Here is a 22,562-nt window from a genome sequence, read left to right as displayed (position 1 = left end):
ACAGTATACTAATATCCAACTACAGTGAATCTGAAAGTTAATTTTCTTGTGAAAAATTTTATGTGATTTTTCTTACAGAGGTAGGATTTTTTGTGTGTTCAGGACATTAATACATCATGTTATCTGAAGGATTTCAATGATTTATAATAAACTCTTGAAATTATAGTGCTAGAATGGGAACTTCCATAGCTTAATCTTAATTTTTATTAAAAGAGATTTAGCAGTGTTTCATAGTAACAATATCCACATGTTTAGTGGGTCCATTTTTCTATGCACTTTTTGAAAAAAACTCTTTAATATATTAAACTTTGGCTATAATGTTTTTCTCAACTTTAAGTTTTCTCTTTGGAATTTTTTATTGATGTGAAGATCATTTGAAAGACTATAAACATGTGAATGTGGAAATAATTTCATATTTCCCATCTTTCACATTAGGGATTAAGTGAAATTTTGTTTCACATTCTACTTGCGTTCTCATATTCTAATCCAAGATTGGAAGGCAAGCTACTCTACAATAAATGATGCTATGGCAGAGATTAAGTTAATGAGTGCCTCTCTGTGTTTAATATAGGATATGTGCCTTTTTGTGCTCAGAAATGAAACAGATGAAATGTAAAAATCCTATCTGGTTTCTTTCTCTTGCTTTTTAAGAAACATTTTATTTTTTGCTTGAATGATCAAAGTTGTGTTGTTTTTTCAAAAAAAATATAAAAGACAAATGCAAATGGAAAGAAAGGGGGTTGATAATAGTATTTGGATTTATGGCAAGGGATTGAAAATTAGAAATATTTTAATCTAAAAAGATGGGAGAGGGAGTTGGTTAATACTTGATTTTCTCTTCTTTTAACCTGACTTTTATCTAAATTTTGCCTGGTGCTAAAGAGCACATGAACAAAAGAGATGAAGAGTGAAAATGAAACTTTTTTGGAGGTTATACCTGTAATGTAACTATAAACTTTGCTTTTCTGTAGATGAGAGTTTTGCTGTTAAACACAACAAAGAATTTCTCTTGTCTATGGCCAACAGAGGGAAGGATACAAATGGTTCACAGTTCTTCATGTAAGTATGTATGCCGTGATTATTTAAAATAAGCCTTTTTTGGTGTGTCATTTCTCATTGATCACTAATAGGGGGATCCATAAAGGGGAAAATTTTTGAAGGAAGGAGAACAATGAATTGTTGAAGAGAGCAAAATTATTGAAAGGAAATTGAACTGTATTACTAAAGTTTCAAAATGATAAAGACTTGTCAAAAGGGCACAGGAGCCAGCCTGAAGGAGTGAGGTTCCCACTGGCCAAATTAGAACAATTTGAGCATCAAAATAAATAATGATAGTATCAGACTATCAAATAAAATAGAAACCCAGGAGCCCATACAGCTCTGAGTAATAAATGAATAAATAACAAGGGAGAAGGAAAAGCTTGTTTCTTAGTAGAATGTCAGCTAGTAATGTAAAAGGAATGATAGAAAAGTCACCATTTTCCATTCATCTCAGTAATGATTGACTGAAGAAAGAATTATCTATTTAGAGGGTAAACTTAATAATAAACAGGATATTTACGGAGTATCTCCTTATAAATTACTTGATTACAAAGAGTAAAATATAATTGATCCTCATTATTAAGAGATTCTATATTTGTGAATTCATGTACTCCCTAACATTTGTTTATAGCCCCAAAGTCAGTACTGTTAATCCTTTCCAATTCTGACCCCCCAAAAATTTTGACCAGGGCTCTTGTCAACAATGCATATTTTTGGGGCGCCTGGGTGGCTCAGTCGTTGGGCGTCTGCCTTCGGCTCAGGTGGTGGTCTCGGGGTCCTGGCATCAAGCACCACATCGGGCTCCCTGCTCAGCGGGAGCCCTGCTTCTCCCTCCCCCACGCCCCCTGCTTGTGTTCCCTCTCTTGCTGTGTCTCTCTCTGTCAAATAAATAAATAAAATCTTTAAAAAAAAAATTAAAACAGTGCATATTTTTTAATGATAAAAAAAACCTATGGGTACAGATTTGGTCTCCTCTTCATTAGCTTTAAACTCTCCTACTCTCAAGAGGAACTTAATCTGTAAGCACCATATAGATTATTCCAGTGTTTTACTGTTTCATATTTGTAACTCCCTTTTTTTTTTATTAAAGATTTTATTTGTTTATTTGACAGACAGCGAGAGAGGGAACACAAGCAGGGGGAGTGGGAAAGGGAGAAGCAGGCTTCCCGCGGAGCAGGGAGCCCGATGTGGTGCTCGATCCCAGGACCCTGGGATCATGACCTGAGCCGAAGGCAGATGCTTAACGACTGAGCCACCCAGGCGCCCCTGTAACTCCCTTCTTTAACAGTGAGAAACTTGGCTCCCATTATCTTCAAAATTTCTACCTATTTGCTGAATCCTAGAATAAAAATTCACCGTTCTATATACTGCTATGAAAAGTAACCTACTAACTAGAGTTACTGTTTATTTATAGTTATTTTTGGTTTTAGATTGAGGGTATGTAGTTAAAATAACTGTTTAAAAGTGACTTGGGCGCCTGGGTGGCTCAGTCATTAAGCATCTGCCTTCGACTCAAGTCATAGTCCCAGGGTCCTGGGATCGAGCTCCGCGTCGGGCTCCCTGCTCGACGGGAAGCCTATTTCTCCCCCTCCCACTCCCCCTGCTTGTGTTCCCTCTCTAGCTATGTCTCTCTCTTTCAAGTGGATAAAATAAAACCAAAATAAAATAAATAAAAATAAAAGTGACTTGGGTTAGTACATTTTGTTGTGAATTTTGTGTGGTTTTGTGACTCAAAATATGTTAGGTTCATTTGTTTATGATTATATTTTGTTCTCTCACCTTGTTTTGTTTTTTGTGTTTTTGGTTTTGTGTTTGTTTATAAAACATTGTGTGATTCAAAAAGAATGCCTCTGAAAGTATCACTCCCACCTAACTCTTCACCCTCATTGACATTACCCATTTTTTCATCCCATTTCCACCCATCCATTTTAGTAACCAGCCTCATTAGATTCTGGTTTATCTTCCTGTATTTTTTTTTTTAAGATTTTATTTATTTATTTGAGAGAGAGAGAATGAGTGGTGGGGAGGGGCAGAAGTGGGGAAAGAGAATGAGAGAGAAGCAGACTCACTGCTGAGCGGGGAGCCCAATGAAGGGCTTGATCCCAGGACCTGGATATCATAACCTGAGCTGCAGGCAGACTTTAACCAACTGAGCCATGCAGGCACCCCTTCCTGTATTTCTCTTTATAAAAATAAACACAGGTACATATATATTTCCTTATTTTCCTTTTCTTACATGGTAGACAGCATATACCATATACAATGTTTTGCTCTTTTCACTTAGTATATCCTGGAAGTCACTCCATATCAGCTCATAGAGATCCTTTTCATTTGTTTTTGCAGCTGCATAATGTGGTGTGAATCTGCTCTAGTTCGTTCAACCAATTTCCTTTGTGGGGATTTTTCTGATTATTTAAAAAAATTGAAAACGATTTATATCATGTTGGTTGTAGAAAAAGAACACAGATAAAAAGAAGAAAAACATTCCCATCTCCCGGGTATCATTCTCGGCAATAAAAATGTAAGCTAAATGTTGCATATAGGGATGTCTGGATGACTCAGTTGGTTAAGCGTCTGCCTTTGGCTTAGGTCATGATCCCAGGGTCCTGGGATCAAGTTCCGCATTGGGCTCCTCGCTGAGCGGGGAGCCTGCTGCTCCCCATGCTGTGCTCTTTCTCTCTGACAAATAAAAATCTTAAATAAATGTTGTATATACTGTTTAATCAACTTTTGGATACAGTATAAATCTCTGCACATCACGAAGTATTAATTAACATTTTAATAGCTATATGTGAATCCATTGTTTGAATGTATTATGCTAATTTTTAAACATTTGACTTGTTTTTTGGTTTTCACACTGCCTCATTGAACATTGTTGTACCTGTTTGATGCATTTTTAATTATTTTACATAAGCTGCTAAGAGTTTACTTAGTGAAATGTTTACACATTGTTTTTTTGAAGATTTTATTTATTTGAGAGAGAACACAAGCAAGGAGGAGGGGCCCAAAGGAGAGAGAGAAGCAGATCCCCACCCACCCACCCCACCCCCCGCTGAGCAGGGAACGTGACAGGGGAACGTGACAGGGGCTCGATCCCAGAATGCTAGGATCATGACCCAAGCTGAAGACAGACGTTTAACCCACTGAGCCCCCCAGGTGCCCCTTTTTTACACATTTTTAAGCCTTTCCATGTATATTGCTACTGTACTCTGATATCGGCACTATGCAAAGTGCCAGTATTACCAGATTCTCAACAACACTTAGTATTACCATTTGTTTTCTCTTTTTTTTTTTTTAAGAAAAATCCTTCCTGTGCTAACCAAAATCTCTCTGTTAAGTTTATGTAATCCTTCATGTATATTTTCAGAATCTTCCCTCTATATGTTTTTTTCCTTATCTCTTAATTTCTAGGTTGCCCTTGTTTAATTTGTTTTATTGTTTTTAAAGGAGAAAACTTCAGTTTTTAATCTTAAATTATTGTGGCAATGTATATGATATAAAATTTGCCATTTTAACCATTTTTAAGTGTATAATTTAATGGTATTGATTATATTCACAGTACTATGGAGCTGTTACCACTGTATCCAAAACTATTTCATTGTCCCAGAAACTAACCCATTTCTTTTTACCCTTAGTCCCTGGTAACCTCTATTTTCTGTCTTTATGAACTTGCCTGTTCTAGATATACAAGCAGAATCATACAATATTTGTCCTTCTGTTTCGAGCTTATTTTATTTAGCCTGTTTTCAAGGTTCAACCATGTCGCATGTATCAGAACTTTGTTCCTTTTTATGGCTGAATATACTCCATTATATGTGTATACCACATTTAGTTTAGTGGACATTTGGGTTGTTTCCACCTTTTGGCTATTATGAATAGTGCTGCAGTAAACATTGACATAACCATATTTGTTTGAGTCCCTTCTCAATTTTAGGTATATACATAAAAGTGGAATTGCTGGATCATATGGTAATTCTATATTTAGTTCTGTGAGGAGCCACTGAACTGTTTTCCACAGTGGTTGCATCATTTTACATTCCTACCAGCACTATACAAGAGTTCTAGGGGTTTTTTTGTTTTGTTTTGTTTTTAAAGATTTTATTTATTTATTCAACAGATAGCACAAGCAGGCAGAGTGGCAGGCAGAGGGAGAGGGAGAAGCAGGCTCTCTGCCGAGCAGGGAGCCGGACATGGGGCTCGATCCCAGGACCCCAGGATCATGACCTGAGCCGAAGGCAGCCGCTTAACTGACCGAGCCACCCAGGCGCCCCCAAGAGTTCTAGTTTTTCTACTCATCAATACATTTTTTTTCTTTTTCTTACCAATCTGAGAATGACCATGAAAACAGAGGAGTATTGGTTTAGGGGTTACAAGTAAATTCTAGTGAGCAAGTGAACTTGGCAAATATAGTATCTGAGGCAAAGATTGACTAAATCTGGATGCAAGTTGTATATATATATATATATATACACACACACACACACACACACACACATTGAATGTAATATGTAATACAAATACCTATATCGTATACACATAGGTTTTTAACATCTCTAGATGGTTTAAGCAAGTTCAGGTGAGCATAGCTGTTAGAGTCAGAAAACAATAATAGGTTAGTTTTAAAAGCAAGGTGATCTTGTAAAAATACATGTACATGTTTCAACTTTTTCCATTAGTATTGTGTGGGCTTTAACCAAAGGTTAGCTTAAATTGTGTTCCTTCTTCCAAATTTCTAATGCCTTTTTTGATTAGATTCTTTAAAATAACAAATTACATACAGTGCCCATCTTGAGTCTGTTGCAGCAGTATGTCTTCAGAGCTACTCAGATACCAGTCTTCTTAACTATAGGGCTTTAAGGTTGGTGTGGAGTGGAAAAAGGATTTTAAAAAATTACTTCATTTGTTGGACTTTTGCTTACTTTGAGTTTGGTCCAAAGTTTTTTGCTTGTTTGTTTGTTTTAAGATTTTATTTCTTTATTTGACAGAGAGAGCACAAGCAGGGGGAACAGCAGAGGGAGAAGCAGGACCCTGGGACCATGACCTGAGCCAAAGGCAGACGCTTAACCAACTGAGCCACCCAGGCGTCCTGAGTTTTGTCCCAAGTTTTAATCCAGATCTCTTTCTTCATTGTGAAGTTTCTTTGTTTATCAGGGGTAAAAAGCTCAAAAGTCTTTAGGTCTTAGGCAAGTAACATAAGCAAATAAAGCCTGCCGGGATAAGAATCTACACTATTAATCCCTGTATTAAGAAGACAGGGATAATCAGCCTGACCCATTATTGCCACATGCCAGGGGCCATACCTTCCAGCTTTCCAGTAAAGGTCTGAAATCTGGATTTTTATGTGAAAGTATCCAAAGTTTTGAATCTTGGCAGCTAATTGGAAATTTTATAAACACAATAAGGACCATTTCTTTTCTGGTCCAACAGAACATGTATGAGGGCCATCTGAATATTATCCACAGGGAGTACGTTTCAAGACCCCCTAATGAATGCCTGAAACTACAGATAAAAGTTTAATTTATAAATTAGGGATAGTAAGAGATTAACAGCAATAGTAATAAACTAAAACAATTATAATAATATACTGTAACAAAGGTTACGTGAATGTGGTCTCTATGAAAATATCTTACTGCACTCATCCTTCTTGTGATGAAGTGAGATGATAAAATGCCGACCTGATGAAAAGAAGTGAGGGGTGCCTGGGTGCCTCAGTTAAGTGTCTGCCTTCAGCTCAGGTCATGATCCCGGGGTTCTGGGATCGAGCTCCACATCAGGCTCCCTGCTAAGCGGGTAACCTGCTTCTCCCTCTCCCTTGGCCTGCCTCTCCCCCTGCTTGTGCTCTGTCAAATAAATAAATAAAAAAATTTTTTTAAGATTTTATTTATTTATTTGACAGAGAGAGAGACAGCGAGAGAGGGAACACAAGCAGGGGGTGAGGGAGAAGCAGGATTCCCACTGAGCAGGGAGCCCAATGTGGGGCTCGATCCCAGGACTCTGGGATCATGACCTGAGCTAAAGGCAAGACACTTAACAGCTGAGCCACCCAGGTGCCCCAAATAAGTAAAATCTTTAAAAAAAAAATGAAGTGAGGTGAATAACAGGCATTGTGATGTAGTATTAGGCTACTATTGAACTGACAGTATGTGAGATGGAGGATTATCTGCTTCTGGACTGCGAATGACTGCAATTGACTGTTGGTGACTGAAACAGTGGAAAGCAAAACCATGGATAGGGGATTGACCTATGCTTTAACTGTTTAAAATGTTAAGATTGAAAAACACTACTGTTAAACCTATGAACTGGTAGAATCTTGATAAATTATGGTCTGTCCATACAATAGAACATTATACAACCATAGAACTTTATACACCTGTGAATATTCAGTAAGAACCCAGTCACATGCAAGAAACATAGATGGATAGAAATGACACCAAAATGTTTAATTACATATAAAATTTCAAGAATGAGTAGGTCTTAATTTTTATGATCAGAATAAGTTTTTGAAATATATTATGTAAAAAGCATCTTGCATTATTTCTGACTACTTAAGGTTAATCTAGTAAGATTCTATTATGTTAAAATAGCATCTGATTTCTTTGCAACTTTATTTCCAATGCAGTTATTTTCTTTTCCTTTTTAGAGCTGCTAACTTTGTTTTTCTCTTACTTTGTTTTTATTCCATCTGATGACTTCCAAAGAACAACGAAGCCAACTCCTCATTTAGATGGGTAAAGATTATTTTAATTTATTTTATGACCATTTTAAATTAATGTTAAAATTAAAAGCTGTTATTGATCATCTTATAATTGACTCTTTAGGCATCATGTTGTTTTTGGGCAAGTGATATCTGGTCAAGAAGTTGTGAGAGAGATAGAAAACCAGAAAACAGATGCAGCTAGCAAACCATTTGCTGAGGTGCGGATACTCAGTTGTGGAGAGCTAATTCCCAAATCTAAAGGTAAGAACAAGTGCATATTTCTGATAATGCTTATGCATACAAAACAAGCAGAGACATTCTAAATAGTTGGCATGAAATTTATATTAATGTGAATATAAATATGAGGCATTTGTGTTTTCTAAAAGTGTTTTATCTTTATATTTTGTTCATTTACCATGGAATCACTTATTTTCTTGTTACTTGCCATAATTTATCCTTCCACTTTGTTTTTTTTGTTTTGTTTTTTTTTAATGGTAGTTGTCTAAATTGCATGGTAAATAAATACTCTTCTAGAGAAACACGCAGCAAGGGGGAAGATGACAGTTGAAGAGAATAACATAGACTATGAAACTGGGAATAAATTATTTTCCTTTCATGCACTCCTGAGATTCAGAAGCATCTGGCATATTTGAGAAACTTCTTAGACCAAAAGTTTTGAAGTTAACATGACCAATAGTTTGATATATTATCTGAATGGTAAGAACTTTAAGTGAATATTTTAAGTGTTTATATTATATAAGTGAAATATGTAACTGCTACCATTTATTAGGTATTGGGTCTGTTATTCTAAAAGTATAGGGTGAGATTACCTGTGGAGAAAACAATAAAATAATAAATGGACTCTATTCTTCCCTTTCTAACTAGTCTAGGGAATAATAATACCAATACTTAGTTTTCCATGTTTAACAAATGTGAGAGTCATCTATAATCTTTTCTGATCCTCACAATAACCCTGTAGTATTTCCCCCATTTTACAGATGAAAATAGTCAAGGAGATTAAGTTATTTACCACATCAGGGAGCTAAGCTTCAAACCCAAGCTTGCTGGCTCCAGATCTAGACCTTTTTCTGTTATGTATTGCTAACTCATTTAAAGTCTTTAACATTCCTTTCAGAATTGGCATTAAGTAGAACATTCTGTTCTCAAGTTTTAGGTATACTGATTTCTTTGTGTCATTTAGAAATAAACACATTTGTGGGGCGCCTGGGTGGCTCAGTCGTTAAGCGTCTGCCTTTGGCTCAGGTCATGATCCCAGGGTCCTAGGATTGAGCCCCACATGGGGCTCCCTGCTCAGTGGGAAGCCTGCTTCTCCCTCTCCCGCTTCCCCTGCTTGTGTTCCCTCTCTTGCTGTCTCTCTCTCTCTCTGTCAAATAAATAAATAAATCTTTCAAAAAAAAAAGAAATATACACATTTGTTTTAATTTAAAAAGACCCAAGATGTTCATAGAGAAGGCTTATTTTTAATTTTCTGTTTCTGTTTTCTACTTTGATTCCTATGATTTCTTCTCTGTAATATGAAATATATACCTTATAAACCATTGCAGGAATATGCTGCAGCTCATAATGGGAGTGTTTATATAACTTCTTGGTGTTCCTGAGCCTGGCTCTCTGTCTATATGTACAAGCAACAGGTATAATGTATGCCTTGTGTTTGTGAGGATCCAGTAAAGAATGAGGTGTTACTGAATAACTTTTATTTTTTAAAAAATGAAAAATTAAAATGCAATCTGTGTTAATGTCTGCAAGTTTTAGACCCTGGTTCTGTTACTTAGTTCTTCAGAGTGTTGTTAGTACAATTGGAACATTTTAGTTTAAGGCATTACTTCTTCCCATATCATCTAGGAAATCTATCTTTTATTCTCTATAAAAAATTAGGGTTTTTTTTCTTATTTTATAGTCTATAAGGTCTTGTGTGTTAGGATCTGTTTTCTGCTTATAAAAGTTAAGGATACTGTGGTTTATATAGTTGGAAAGAAATTGCAGTAATAAAAAAATACACCTTTTAAACCATAAGCAGTTATCATAGATTCTCTAATAAATTTGGTGTAAAGATTCTTTTGGTAATAAAATGTCAGTGTTTGAATATTTGCTGAAAGAATGAGAAAGTGAATGAATGTCACTATATGTTATTATTTATGTCTTTTTTTTTTTAAAGATTTTATGTATTTATTTGACAGAGAGAGCACACGTAGGCAGAGCAGCAGGCAGAGTGAGAGGGAGAAGCAGGCTCCCCGCTGAGGAAGGAGCCTGACTCAGGGCTCAGTCCCAGGACCATGGGATTATGACCTGAGCCGAAGGCAGCCGCGTAACTGACTGAGCCGCCCAGGCACCCCTATTTATGTCTTTATAATATATTTTCACTTACAGAGATAAATGCTAATTTTACCTATGCCATTATGACCAAGAAATTGTGCTGAAAATTGATATAGCATCTTACTATGCTAAGGAAGCATGCCTTGCCCTTACCAGTTTCAGCAGTTTGGTGGGGGGAGGGACATTTGGCCCTTTATTAGTGTCTGTCCAGGAGTTTCTGAGAAGGTCAGATTTGTTTTGAGTGATAGCTTCCATGCCTATTCTGTTCTGGACCATACTGTGGAAATATGAAAAGATCTTTATATTCGAGGTCACACAGTTTGGAACCTATGACCCTATAGTCCTTTATTTACCATTCAGAACATTCGTCAGAATGGATTTTGTAATGCATCTATATAATCTTTTTTTTAGGCAGAGCTGGGTCTCACATCGAGTTTATAGGTTTGATGGCCTCCTTAACCGTTTTAAATTGGAAACGGTCAAAAAGTTTTGTGCAACATGGTGGTGTTCATCATCATTATATTTAAAACCTTGTTTGAGAGATTTACACCCCAGTTTAAAAAGAAATAAATACAGACTCTTTCTTTTCTTTTTCTAACTTCCTGAAAGAAAACAAAAAGACTTCTGAAGAATTCTGACTGTCTGGGCCCACCTGTATATGGTCTTGGTGAGTCTGGGCAATCTTCTTGGGCCTTTCTCCCTTTGCTGTTGCAAGATTGGAAATTCTGCTTTTTGTAGCCACTTGAATTTGCCTGAGAAGGTTCACAGTCAAGGAGAAGAACCTTCCAAAACATGCAGAAATGGAACACTGGAGGCTAATAAAAACTGCATTTCTGTAGAGGCTGTCATAGAGCAGAGTGGAGGATAGAACACAGACCACCAGAGGGTGAAACCACTACCTTGGTCAAGATACTTAACTGGTTTTTCAGGAGTTGGCATGACCTCAGGTCATGGTCTTTTCAGAGTTTGCTAGAGGGGTTAAAATAGAAGTCTGTATACTTTGACCATGCAACAAGAAACAGGGCCATTGCTATATTACAGAAACAAGTGCTGAGTTGTGGCAACAGGACAATAAATAGATAGTTATATGAGCAGAAATTTTGCATATTATGTGGGTAGGAAACATTGCCTGGCAGTATGCAAAGAACAGAGCAAGGAAAGGAGCTAGTGAATCTTGTACTCAGGAGATGGTAAAGAACATCAGAGACTCGTTTGTATAGCAACAGGATCCCATTCACTGCCCTTAACCTGGAATTAGGAGCAGTGGTGATGGCACTTTTAATGGAAAATAGTGGGATGTTAAACTTAGAAACTGATTAGAAGATAAGACCAGTAATATGAAATGAAAATATCTAATGGAGACCTGTTTTAGGAGTAGTTCTGTTTTTTATTTCTGTTCTGTTCTTTAATCTTACTTGATGGTGCCCTAGAAATTTCCTTCAATATAAAGGTTTCACATGAAATTCATTGGTGTGAAATCTGTAGATCTCAAATAAAAATGAATAAGGCAGCATTTTTTTTACCTGAGATTTTTACAAGCAAAATGTTCTGGAGCTTTTTTTTTTTTTTAACTTTAATATCATACTAGTAAAGTCAATGCCTAATTAATAGTTTACACTACATCCTATCCCAGCCCTCAAAAAGGTCTGTGAATAGGTTTGGGAAATTCTTTTACCTGATGATAAGCAAACTACATAATCTAAAAAAATTATCCAGAAATGGCCCAAAGTTGAAAGTGTTACTCTTTGTAATTCCTTTTCATCCATTATGATTTTTAATTTGCCTTGTCGTTTTGCTTTTAGTAATGTTTAATTTGACCTTAAGGATACCTACATGTTTCTAACAGGTACTTTGGAACAGATTGTGTGTAAGTGGTTAGGCAATTATAGGAGGATTTTTTGCAGAATGAAAACCATTATTGTCATACTTGGAAGTTTTAAAATTTCTACAATTTTTAACCTTTTATTAATTTTTTAAGATTTTATTTGAGAGAGTGAGCGAGAGCACGAGTGCGGGAAGAGGGAGAAGTAGACTCCCCACTAAGCAGGGACCCTGACTTGGGGCTCAATACCAGGACCCCAGGATCAGGACCTGAGCTGAAGGAAGCTCCTTAACCAACTGAGCCACCCAGGCACCCCAGTATCTACAACTTTTCTTTTTCATTTTTTGGTAAAGATTTTATTTATTTATTTGACACAGACAGCGAGAGAGGGAACACAAGCAGGGGGAGTGGGGGGGGAAGAAGCAGACTCCCTGCTGAGCAGGGAGCCCGACGTGGGGCTCGATTCCAGGACCCTGGGATCATGACCTGAGCCAAAGGCAAACACTTAACGACTGAGCCACCCAGGTGCCCCTCTGTAATTTTTTAAAATTTAATATATTCATTTGCTTTAATATTTAGAGGCCAAAAAGGATAGTCAATGAAGTCTCCTTCCTGTCTCTGCCCAGTTTTCATTCCCACATTTTGTATATCATTCTAAATGTATGTGAATTTTGGTCAAATTCCTAAAATGGAATTAATAGATTACAGGGGATAAATTCCTAAAAATGGAATTAATAGATTATAGGGGTCATGCATTTGTAATTTTGATAGACACTGCCATTGAACATAAAATTAATTACCCTTGTATACTTTGCAAAGCCATGTATTGTCAAACTCTTTAATCTTTGTCAGCCTAATAATAGGTGGGATTTTTTTTCCAGCTAATTTTAATTGGCATTACTCTAAGGTGTTTGATATTAGCATCTTTTTTTTTTTTAAGATTTATTTATTTTTAGTGTGAAAATGGGGGAACGGGTAGAGGGAGAGAATCTTCAAGTGGACTCCAAGCACCATCTCACGACCCTGGGATCATGACATGAGCTGAAACCAAGAGTTGGACGCTTAACCGACTGAGGCACCGAGGTGCCCCTAGCATCTTTTTAAGAATGATTTATAGTTACATGAACTGATTGTATTCCTTTATCTCGTATCTTTTACCCATTCTTGTTTTTTCTTTCTGAAATTCCAGGCCACTTTCTATTATTTCCTTTCTCTTTGGAGAAATTCCTTTAGCCATTTGATTTGATTTTAATTCCAGTGTAATTAACATACAACATTCTCTTAGTTTTAGATGTACAGTATAATGCTTCAACAATTCTATACATTACTCAGTGCCCATCAAGATACGTGTACTCTTAATCCTTTTCACCTATTTCAGCACCCCCCCCCCCCATTCTGGTAACCATCAGTTCTCTAAAAGAGAGTTCGTTTGTTTTTCTTAAATTCCACAAGAGTGAAATTACATGGTATTTGTCTTTCACTGACTGACTTATTTACTTAGTATTATACCCTATAGATCCATTTGTGTTGTTGCAAATGACAAGATTTTGTTGTTTTTTATGGCGGAGTAATACTCCATTGTATATATGCCACATTTTTGTCCATTCATCTATCAGTGGACACTTGGGCTGCTTCCATAATTTCACTATTTTAAATAATGCTGCAATAAACAGGGGTGTATATATCTTTTCAAATTAGTGTTTTTGTATTTTGTCAGTAAATACCCAGTAGTGGAGTTACTGGATCATGTGATAATGCTATTTTTAATTTTTTGAGGAACCGCCGTACTGTTTTCCAGAGTGGCTGCAACAGTTTGCATTCTCACCAACAGTACAGAGGGTTCTTTTTTCTCCACATGCTCACCGACACTTGTTTCTTGTGTTCTTGATTTTAGTCATTGTGACAAGTCTGAAGTGATACTTCATTGTGGTTTTGATTTGCATTTCCCTGATGATGAGTGATGTTGAGCAGCTCTTCATGTGTCTTGGCTATCTGGATGTCTTCTTTGGAGAAATGTCTATTCATGTCTTCTGCCCAATTTTAATTGCATTGTTTGGGTTTTTGGTGTTGAGTTGTGTAAGTTCTTTATGTGTTTTGGAAACTAACCCTTTATTGGATATATCATTTGCAAATACCTTCTCCCATTCAGTTAGTTGTCTTAGTTTTGTTGTTTGCTCTGCAGAAGCTTTATATTTTGATGTAGTCTGAATAGTTCATTATATTATGCTTTATATTAGCTTTATATATTGATGTAGTTTAAATAGTTTTTTTGTTTCCCTTGCCTCTGGAGATATACCTAGAAAAAAAATGCTGCGGCTAATGTCAGAGAAATGACTGCTTGTGCTCTCTTCTAGGATTTTTATTGTTTCAGAACTCATATTTAGATCCTTAATCCATTTTGAGTTTATTTTTGTGTATGATGTTAGAAAGTGGTCTGGTTTCATTCTTTTACATGTTGCTGTCCAGTTTTCCCAGTGCCTTTTGTTGAAGAGACTGTTTTACCTGTTGTACATTCTTGCCTCCTTTGTTATATAGGTTAATTGACCGTATAATCATGGGTTTATTTCTGAATTGTCTATTCTGTTCTGTTGATTTCTGTGTCTTTTTGGGGGCCAGTACCTGTACTGTTTTGATTACTACAGCATTGTAGTGTATCTTGAAATTTTGGGATTGTGATACCTTCAGTTTTGTCCTTTTTCAGGATCGCTTTGACCATTAGGATCTTTTATGGTTCCATACAGATTTTAGGATTGTTTTTCCAGTTCTGTGAAAAACGTTCTTGGTATTTCAGTAGGATTTGCATTAAATCTGTAGATTGTTTTGGTAGTGTGGACATTTTAACAATATCTGTTCTTCCAAACCATGAGGGTAGAATATCTTTCCATTTGTGTCATCTTTAATTTCTTTCATCAATGTTTTATAGTTTCAAAGTGCAGGTCTTTTACCTCCTTGGTTATAATCTACTCATTCTTTTTTTTTTTTAAGCTTTTATTTATTCATTTGACAGACACAGCGAGAGAGGGAACACAAGCAGGGAGAGGGGGAGAGGGAGAAGCAGGCTTCCCGCTGAGGAGGGAGCCTGATGCGGGGCTCGATCCCAGGACCCTGGGATCATGACCTGAGCTGAAAGCAGATGCTTAACGACTGAGGCACCCAGGTGCCCTTAATCTACTCATTCTTAAATTACACCTATAAAGGGACTTTTTGTTCGTGCTTATTAGCATTTTGTAAGTACAGATATTACTCCCCACTTTTCCTACTCCTATGAAATCTTAATATAGTCAGTTTTGCTATACTGTTTGTTTTGAAAACATGCTTTTGTTTTATTCAATTGGTATATTAGAAAAAAATTTCAACGTAACACCTTTTTCACCTTCGTTTATACATGATCTTGTTTAGAAGAAACATAAAGTGAATGCAGAAAATTACATCCAGGGTAACAGCTTTACAGGAATACACAAAAATTACACATTACACACACCTTAAACATCAACTAAACTATCACAGTTAATTACTTGTGTTAAGAGTCACACTCAAGCACAGTCTACTGCTGAAACCTTACATCTGATTTTAGATCACCCTTCCACTACTTTACAGTAACTCACAAGTTATAGTCCCCTAATATTTATTGCCACAGGTGAACCCTAGGTTTTTTTCAAAGTGCCACATTTATTGTTGTATTTATGTATTAACCATTTAACGTGTGTAAAACTCTGCTGCCATTTTTATTAGTTTCCTGTACTTTTTTTATGTCATTGATGAAATTTTTGGGTTTTGCACCCCCTTTCCCATTTTTCCATAAGCCATGTAGTTTTTATGTGTAATTTTTCATATACAGCATAGTGATTTATAGGAATACATATGTTGTGTAACAGTGGAACTGACTTCTTGAAAGTCTTTCTACTTTTGTGTTTTTTTTTTTTACTTTTGTGTTTATTAACCATACTCACTTTAAATCCTAATACAATTTATAGTCAGTTTCTAGAAAATTTACTGAAGTGTATATTTTCTGATGCTGTTCGCTATTGAATGCACGCACAATTGTTGGTCTTATTTTCCAAATAGATTCTAAACTCTGTGAGGGAAGGTGCATATCTTTTAAGTTTACTATGGAACTTGCCCATATACTCTACATCCTGCCTTCATATTACATACCTATTTATAAACTATTTACTATTATATGTACTATATACTATCTATATATTACTCATTTAAACATACAGTTGACCCTTGAGCCACACGGGTTTGAACTGCATGAGTCTACTTATACATGGATTTTTAAAAATATATAAAAACAGTATAATAGTACTGTAAATGTATTTTTCATCCTTATGATTTTCTTTTTTTAAGATTTTATTTATTTATTTGAAAGAGGGAATGAGATAGAGCATGAGAGGGGGGAGGGTCAGAGGAAGGAGCGGACTCCCTGCTGAGTAGGGAGCCCGATGCGGGACTCGATCCCGGGACTCCAGGATCCTGACCTGAGCTGAAGGCAGTCACTTAACCAACTGAGCCACCCAGGTGCCCCTTATGATTTTCTTAATATTTTTTCTCTCACTTATTTTAAGAATACAGTATATAGGGGCGCCTGGGTGGCTCAGTTGATTAAGCATCCAACTCTTGATTTTGGCTCAGGTCATGATCTCAGCGTTGAGAGATTGAGGCCCATACCTACAGACTCTGTGCTCAGCATAGAGCCTGCTACAGTTGCGCGCTCTCTCTCTCTCTCTCTCTCTCTCTCTCTCTCTCTCTCTCTCGCTCCCTCCCTCCCTCCACCCCTCCGCCCCCCCTTCTCTCTCTCCACCTCTCCTCTCTAAAAAGGTAAAATAAAATACAGTATATAATCCATATAAACCTACAAAAATATGTAGGTTTGCTTGACTGTTTATAATTATTGGTAAGGTTTCTGGTTAACAGTAGGCCATTTAAGTTTCTGTGGAGTCAAAAATTACACATGGAATTTTGACTGTACAAGGATGTGGTCATCTGTATTTGTTGATCTGAGAAGGATGAAGTTTCAGTCAGATTCACAATGTGCCTCAATCATATTTTTAAATTTAGTTTAACACAGATTTTGAGACTCAGGATATATTCTATTAGAACTAATACTGATTTGGGGTGCCTGGGTGGCTCAGTTGGTTAAGCGTCTGCCTTCAGCTCGGGTCATGATCCCAGGGTTCTGGGATCAAGCCCCACATCGGGCTCCCTGCTCTGCAGGAAGCCTGCTTCTCCCTCTCACACTCCCCTTGCTTGTGTTCCCTCTCTCACTGTCTCTGTCAAATAAATAAATAAAATCTTAAAAAAAAAAAAAACAATACTGATTTTGTCATGTCCCTATTTTTTGCCTTTTCACTCTTCTGTTCTTCAACTGCCATTTCTTTCTCAAACATTTTCTCTTTTTTTTCCCTGAGCAGATCATAGGAAAAGGGCATGTAAACTAAATTTCACTTGTAAAATAATAGATAAACATCAGAAGAGGGAATTTTTTTTCAACCTTAGAACTTTCTAAGCACCTTTCCAAGGCATTTTTCCTAAAACACAATTTATTTTCCTCTTATAGTAGATGTCATCTGATACACAGACAGATTATATTACCATAAAAAATCATAAATCTCTGGCATGTCATATTGTGATATCTTGCTTCACTCAGATGTTTTCTTGAAAAGCGATGTGTGAGGGCGCCTAGGTAGCTCACTTGGTTGAGCGACTGCCTTCAGCTCAGGTCATGATCCCAGGGTCCTGGGAACGAATCCCTCATTGGTCTCCCTGCTCAGCAGGGAGTCTGCTTTTCCCTCTTCCACTCCCCCTGCTCGTGGGTGCATGCGTGTGGGTGCTTTCTCTCTGTCTCTCTCTCCCTTGCTCTCAAATAAATAAAATATTTTTAAAAAAGTGATGTGTGAACTAAATTATGGTCATTTGAAATATATTTAATACATTTGGTGGGGAGATTAGGCTTGTTTGTTAAAGAAGCGAACTGCAGTGTATTTATCATGGGAAAGAATCTCAATGCAAAATAAATATAAGTTGGAACTGGTAAATAAAGCTTTGTTAATCTGGTAAATCATGGTAATCAAGTAAAGCGTTACTGTGTTTATGTGAAATATTTTGCTTGCCTATTTTGTGATCTCATATTTAGAGTTATTCATTATGAATTTATTCCTTTAGTTTAAGTTTGATTACCTCCTACCCACCCACCCATCTCTCAGGTTTGTAGTAGTATATATAAGTGGATGTTTCAGTTTGTATATGTTTACATACCCATTCTTTGCCTCAACTGACAGTAGTGGGCTTGGGTTCAGATTAACAGTTGGACTCATGAGACAAAATACAAAATAGACTTTACTCAGCACTAAGTTTATTTTCCTTTAAGAAAGGATTCAGGACAGGAACAGCGTAGTTTGTACAGCAACAACATAGTAGAGATCTCATGATTTCTAGGCAGAGCTTGCATATGTCCCAGGCATCTCACTCTTGTTATGTTCATGATCCTGAGGAACATGGCTGTGTGACGAAGCCTTTACCTCAGGTCCCTTCACCTTTTTTTTTTCCCCTTCCCCCTGCCTTCACCTTTTATACCTTATTCCTATTCTCCAGTGCAGCAGCATCTTACTGTACTGGAAAAACAGTCTTGGTGTGGTGAACCGCAAGTCCTGGGTAAAGTACATAGTAACTTCAGCCAGATTGTCATTTATCTTTTAATTAGGACACTCCTATAAATTCTGAGCTAAGAGTTTCAAGAATGATTTGGCCAACTGCCAGATCCTCAGGTGCTCCTGAGGCTAACGAAAGGCTGTAAACCAGCTGTTAACCCTTTCAATTAAGGTCTGTAATCAACCAACGGTCAGTCCAAAGATGTATTTTCTTTGTGCTCTGATTTTTTTTTTTATCATGGAAAATACTAACATATACAGAAGTGGTCGAAGTAGTATAACCAAACAGTAGTGTTCATTACTTAGCTTCAACAATTAAGTCATGGCCAGTATCATTTTACCTATATCCTGGCCAGTTCTCTCTTTCTTGTTATTTTGTTTGTTTGTTTTTTTAAAGAATTTTTTTAAATTATTTATTCATTTGAGACAGAGAGATACAGAGTGAGAGAGAGAGAGCAGGAGTAGTGGGGAGAGGAAGAGGGAGAAACAGACTCCCTGCTGAGCAGGGAGCCCAGTGTGGGGCTTGATCCCAGGACCTGAAGATCATGACCTGAGCCGAAGGCAGACGCTAACCATCTGAGCCACCCAGGTGCCCCTCTTGTTATTTTGAAGCAAATTCTAGGCATAACATTTTATTGATAAATATTTCATTATTGGTCTAAAAAACGATTCTTTTAAGAAAACTAATATAATCATGTGTACACAAATGTATATTCCTAAATATTCCTGTCAGCGTTCAAATTTCTAATTGTTTCATTAATGTAATTTTTTTAATGTTTTAATTTGAATCCAAGTAAGGTTCAGACATTGGGTTTGTGAAATTTTTTTGATTTTGTTTTAAACAGATTTCCAGTACCATCTCTTTTGTTTCCTTGAGATTTATTTGTTGAACAAGCTACGTCATTTGTCCTGTAGTGTTCCCCATTACTACAGACATTAGATTATACTGATTGCATCTTTGTTACGTAATGTGTTCTTTTTTGCCTCTATTTCATATGACTTTGTAGTTAGGTCTAGAAAGTTGATCAGATGCAGTTTGGATGGATGGATGGATGGATGGATTTATTTATTTATTTATTTATTTATTTGATGATAGCAAGTGTCGTATACGAAAAGTAGTTTTTGTGCTCTGCAGCAGTTCTTGATGTCAGTGCCTCATTATGAGTTGCAAAATGATGATATCCTAATCATAATTTCTGCTTCATTTATTCCTGGAATACTTTTGATAAAAGAGCATCTTCCTTTCATTTACTATTTGGTTAGCCTGTGGTACAGTTTGTATAAGGAAAAGCAGATAAATTCTTTATATTTTATTTACCAATATCATTATGAACTGATGAATTCTAATATATTTGATGTGTTCCAGTTTGTTATACTTATCCATATATCAGTGTTGTCCCATCTTTGGCCTGATTTCACTTTAAGTCCACCATAGTTTGAATTAGAATATCTTTAGATGAGTCAGGCTCTTTTCGGTTTGTCTTCTCTTTCCCCAATTCCTGTTGTGTCATACCTGGTTAATTTCACTTATTTATATTTGTTGCCTAGTCCTTAAAGCATTTGAGTTTTGGGATCCCTTTAAAAATTATTACCTACTTAATCCAAAATAAAATTTCAATTTGAAATTATTTTTGTAGCATAGTTTTGTAGCATAGTTATTAACCATTGGCAGATGACTACCCTCTGTGGTAATTCTCTTCAACTAAGCTAAATTTCTTAATCATTAGAGGAATGCTCAGGCATTGAAACAAGCCAATGCCAGTGGAGTCATGTTTCTTATTTTCCACATTTATGCAAAGTATTTTTTGTCTGTGTTATTTCTCTCCTACAGTTCTACCTCTATTCTTGATAATAGAAAAAGTTGAAAACCACAAGAAGATTTGAATCCGGGACTCTTAAAATTCTGTGCTTTTTAGGAACTGTCATTTAAATGTTTCCTAAAATCAACTTAGTGTTTTAGACTTACCTGTTACTTTTCCAAAATTCTTTGGTGTAATAGATACAACTTCGATCTATGAATCCAGAGATCTGGATTCTAATCGTAAGTCTTGACTCCTTTCCTGTACTCCTCAGTTCAAATAGCTGGATGAGCTAAGTGTTAAATACTGGACTTAGTGAGAATCTGCTGCAAATCAATTTCCACTTACAAAGTTTATCTAAAAAGTGCTGACCAAAACCTTTTTTGTTTCTTATTAAAGCTAAGAAAGAAGAAAAGAAAAGACATAAGTCATCATCATCATCTTCCTCCTCATCCAGTGACTCAGATAGCTCAAGTGATTCTCAGTCGTCTTCTGATTCTTCTGATTCAGAAAGTGCTTCTGAAGAGAAATCAAAAAAAAGAAAAAAGAAACATAGGAAAAATTCCCGAAAACACAAGAAAGAAAAGAAGAAGCGAAAGAAAAGCAAGAAAAGGTCTTAATTTTAAATTCTTTTATAATACTAGCTTTATATTCTAATTCCCTTCAGTTTAAAAGTAAACTTATTGGGATTTTGGATCATCTGTATGGCAATATTAAAATAGTGAGAAATATTTCCTAGCATTAAGTATAAGACCATTTTGATTCTACAGTCTGTAGATTAAATTTAGGTACATTCATATCATTTTCAACAAAGCCATTCAATTCTGTTTGTTTGAACTCAGTGAAAAGATGCTTTTGGTTTTATAGGTTTGTGTTTCTTAGGAGGAATATATAGGATTAATGAGAATTATAGGAAACCGATTATTATTTTCCCTATTTTTTATAGCAGTCTCTCTTGCTTTTTTTGTCCTCTATTTCCTTTATTGCTATGAAAACAAGGGTAAAAGCAAATATTGTCAGTATATTTACTTTCTTTTCTGTTTTGTCTGAAATAATCTATGTACTAAAACTTGTTTTATGCCTATTGTCTTTAAAGCAACTAATTTCTTTGCCTACATTTTTAAGTATTTTAAATTTATCAGAGTACATTGCCTGTGGAGTTCCATGTTTTAGATCCATTTTATTGGAAAATACTTTCTGAGAATGTGATAATGGAAACAGTTGGTTTTGGTTTTGGGTTGGTTAGCTGGTTTGTCAGAGGAATGAAGGAGGATTTTCTGTATGTTATTGCATCTTTGAGGGGGTGGGCAGGGTGGCTTATATATTGTGACATCTTACAAAGGAAAGAAATACCAACAATTGGAAATTGGGGATAGGTGCATAATAACGAAATGGAATTTTTTTTGGTATGTTTTCTGTTAAGTGCATCTAGTGAAAGTGAGACTGAAAATCTTGAAGCACAGCCCCAGTCTACTGTCCGTCCAGAAGAGATCCCTCCTATACCTGAAAACAGATTCCTAATGAGAAAAAGTCCTCCTAAAGCTGATGAAAAAGAAAGGAAAAACAGAGAAAGAGAGCGAGAGAGAGAGTGGTATGTTAATGTGTCTATCTTGTAGAGTGCCCTACACTCTTTAAAACAACTTTTTTTTTTAAGTCTTTATGTACTTTAAACAAGATTTAATTGGTGACCTTGTCCCAAGATTGAAATCTTTTTTTATAGGATAATGTTAGCAAAGCTCCTTTTTGTTAACTATATATCTAAAAAGATAAACTGATTTAATTCAAACAGATTTTGAGTTAAAAGTTACTTTTTTGAAAAATAAGCACTGCAGAAAGATGCATTGTAGCATTTCAGACCAATTCCATTTAAAACAAGCTGTCTTACTGTGTAATTTGTATATGTTAAACTTCTAAGCAAGTAAGAACCTTTATTGCTGTTTTCATGCCTAATTTATAGTATTGTGGTAATTAAAATTGATATATTCAAGTTCTTTGAAAATTTTTCTGTGTAAATTCACATTATTAGTATTAGTTGGCCTATTGGTTCTTTATAAATCATTTTAATAATTATGTTCAAAAATAGAAAAAAGATTGAAGTCATTTTCTTATGTATGATTAGAATTGTATTGTTAATAACATAAAAGTAATACAATTCTGAGTATCTCCCGTATACTTTCACAATACAGTAAAAATATAAAAATAAATCTTAGCTTCTTTTT

The 22,562-nt window shown here is 35.9% G+C and overlaps 1 protein-coding gene across 8 annotated transcripts in view; it reads left to right on the top strand.

Annotated features, from left to right (window-relative positions):
* PPIG (peptidylprolyl isomerase G) overlaps positions 1–22,562 on the top strand; it is a 51,171-nt gene that overhangs the window by 17,708 nt on the left and 10,901 nt on the right. For all 8 annotated transcript variants that reach the window (XM_028123829.2, XM_028123857.2, XM_028123841.2 and 5 more), the window contains 5 exons: positions 972–1,059; positions 7,740–7,769; positions 7,860–7,999; positions 20,743–20,956; positions 21,767–21,934. In XM_028123829.2, coding sequence (XP_027979630.1) covers positions 972–1,059; positions 7,740–7,769; positions 7,860–7,999; positions 20,743–20,956; positions 21,767–21,934 — 640 coding nt within the window. The remainder of the gene's footprint in view (positions 1–971; positions 1,060–7,739; positions 7,770–7,859; positions 8,000–20,742; positions 20,957–21,766; positions 21,935–22,562) is intronic.

Source organism: Eumetopias jubatus, unplaced genomic scaffold (genome assembly GCF_037043125.1).
Source record: "Eumetopias jubatus isolate StellerSeaLion01/CBP00866 unplaced genomic scaffold, mEumJub1_p1.0 scaffold_3, whole genome shotgun sequence".
Lineage (NCBI taxonomy): Eukaryota > Metazoa > Chordata > Mammalia > Carnivora > Otariidae > Eumetopias > Eumetopias jubatus.
This window is presented reverse-complemented; position numbering and strand designations above follow the sequence as displayed.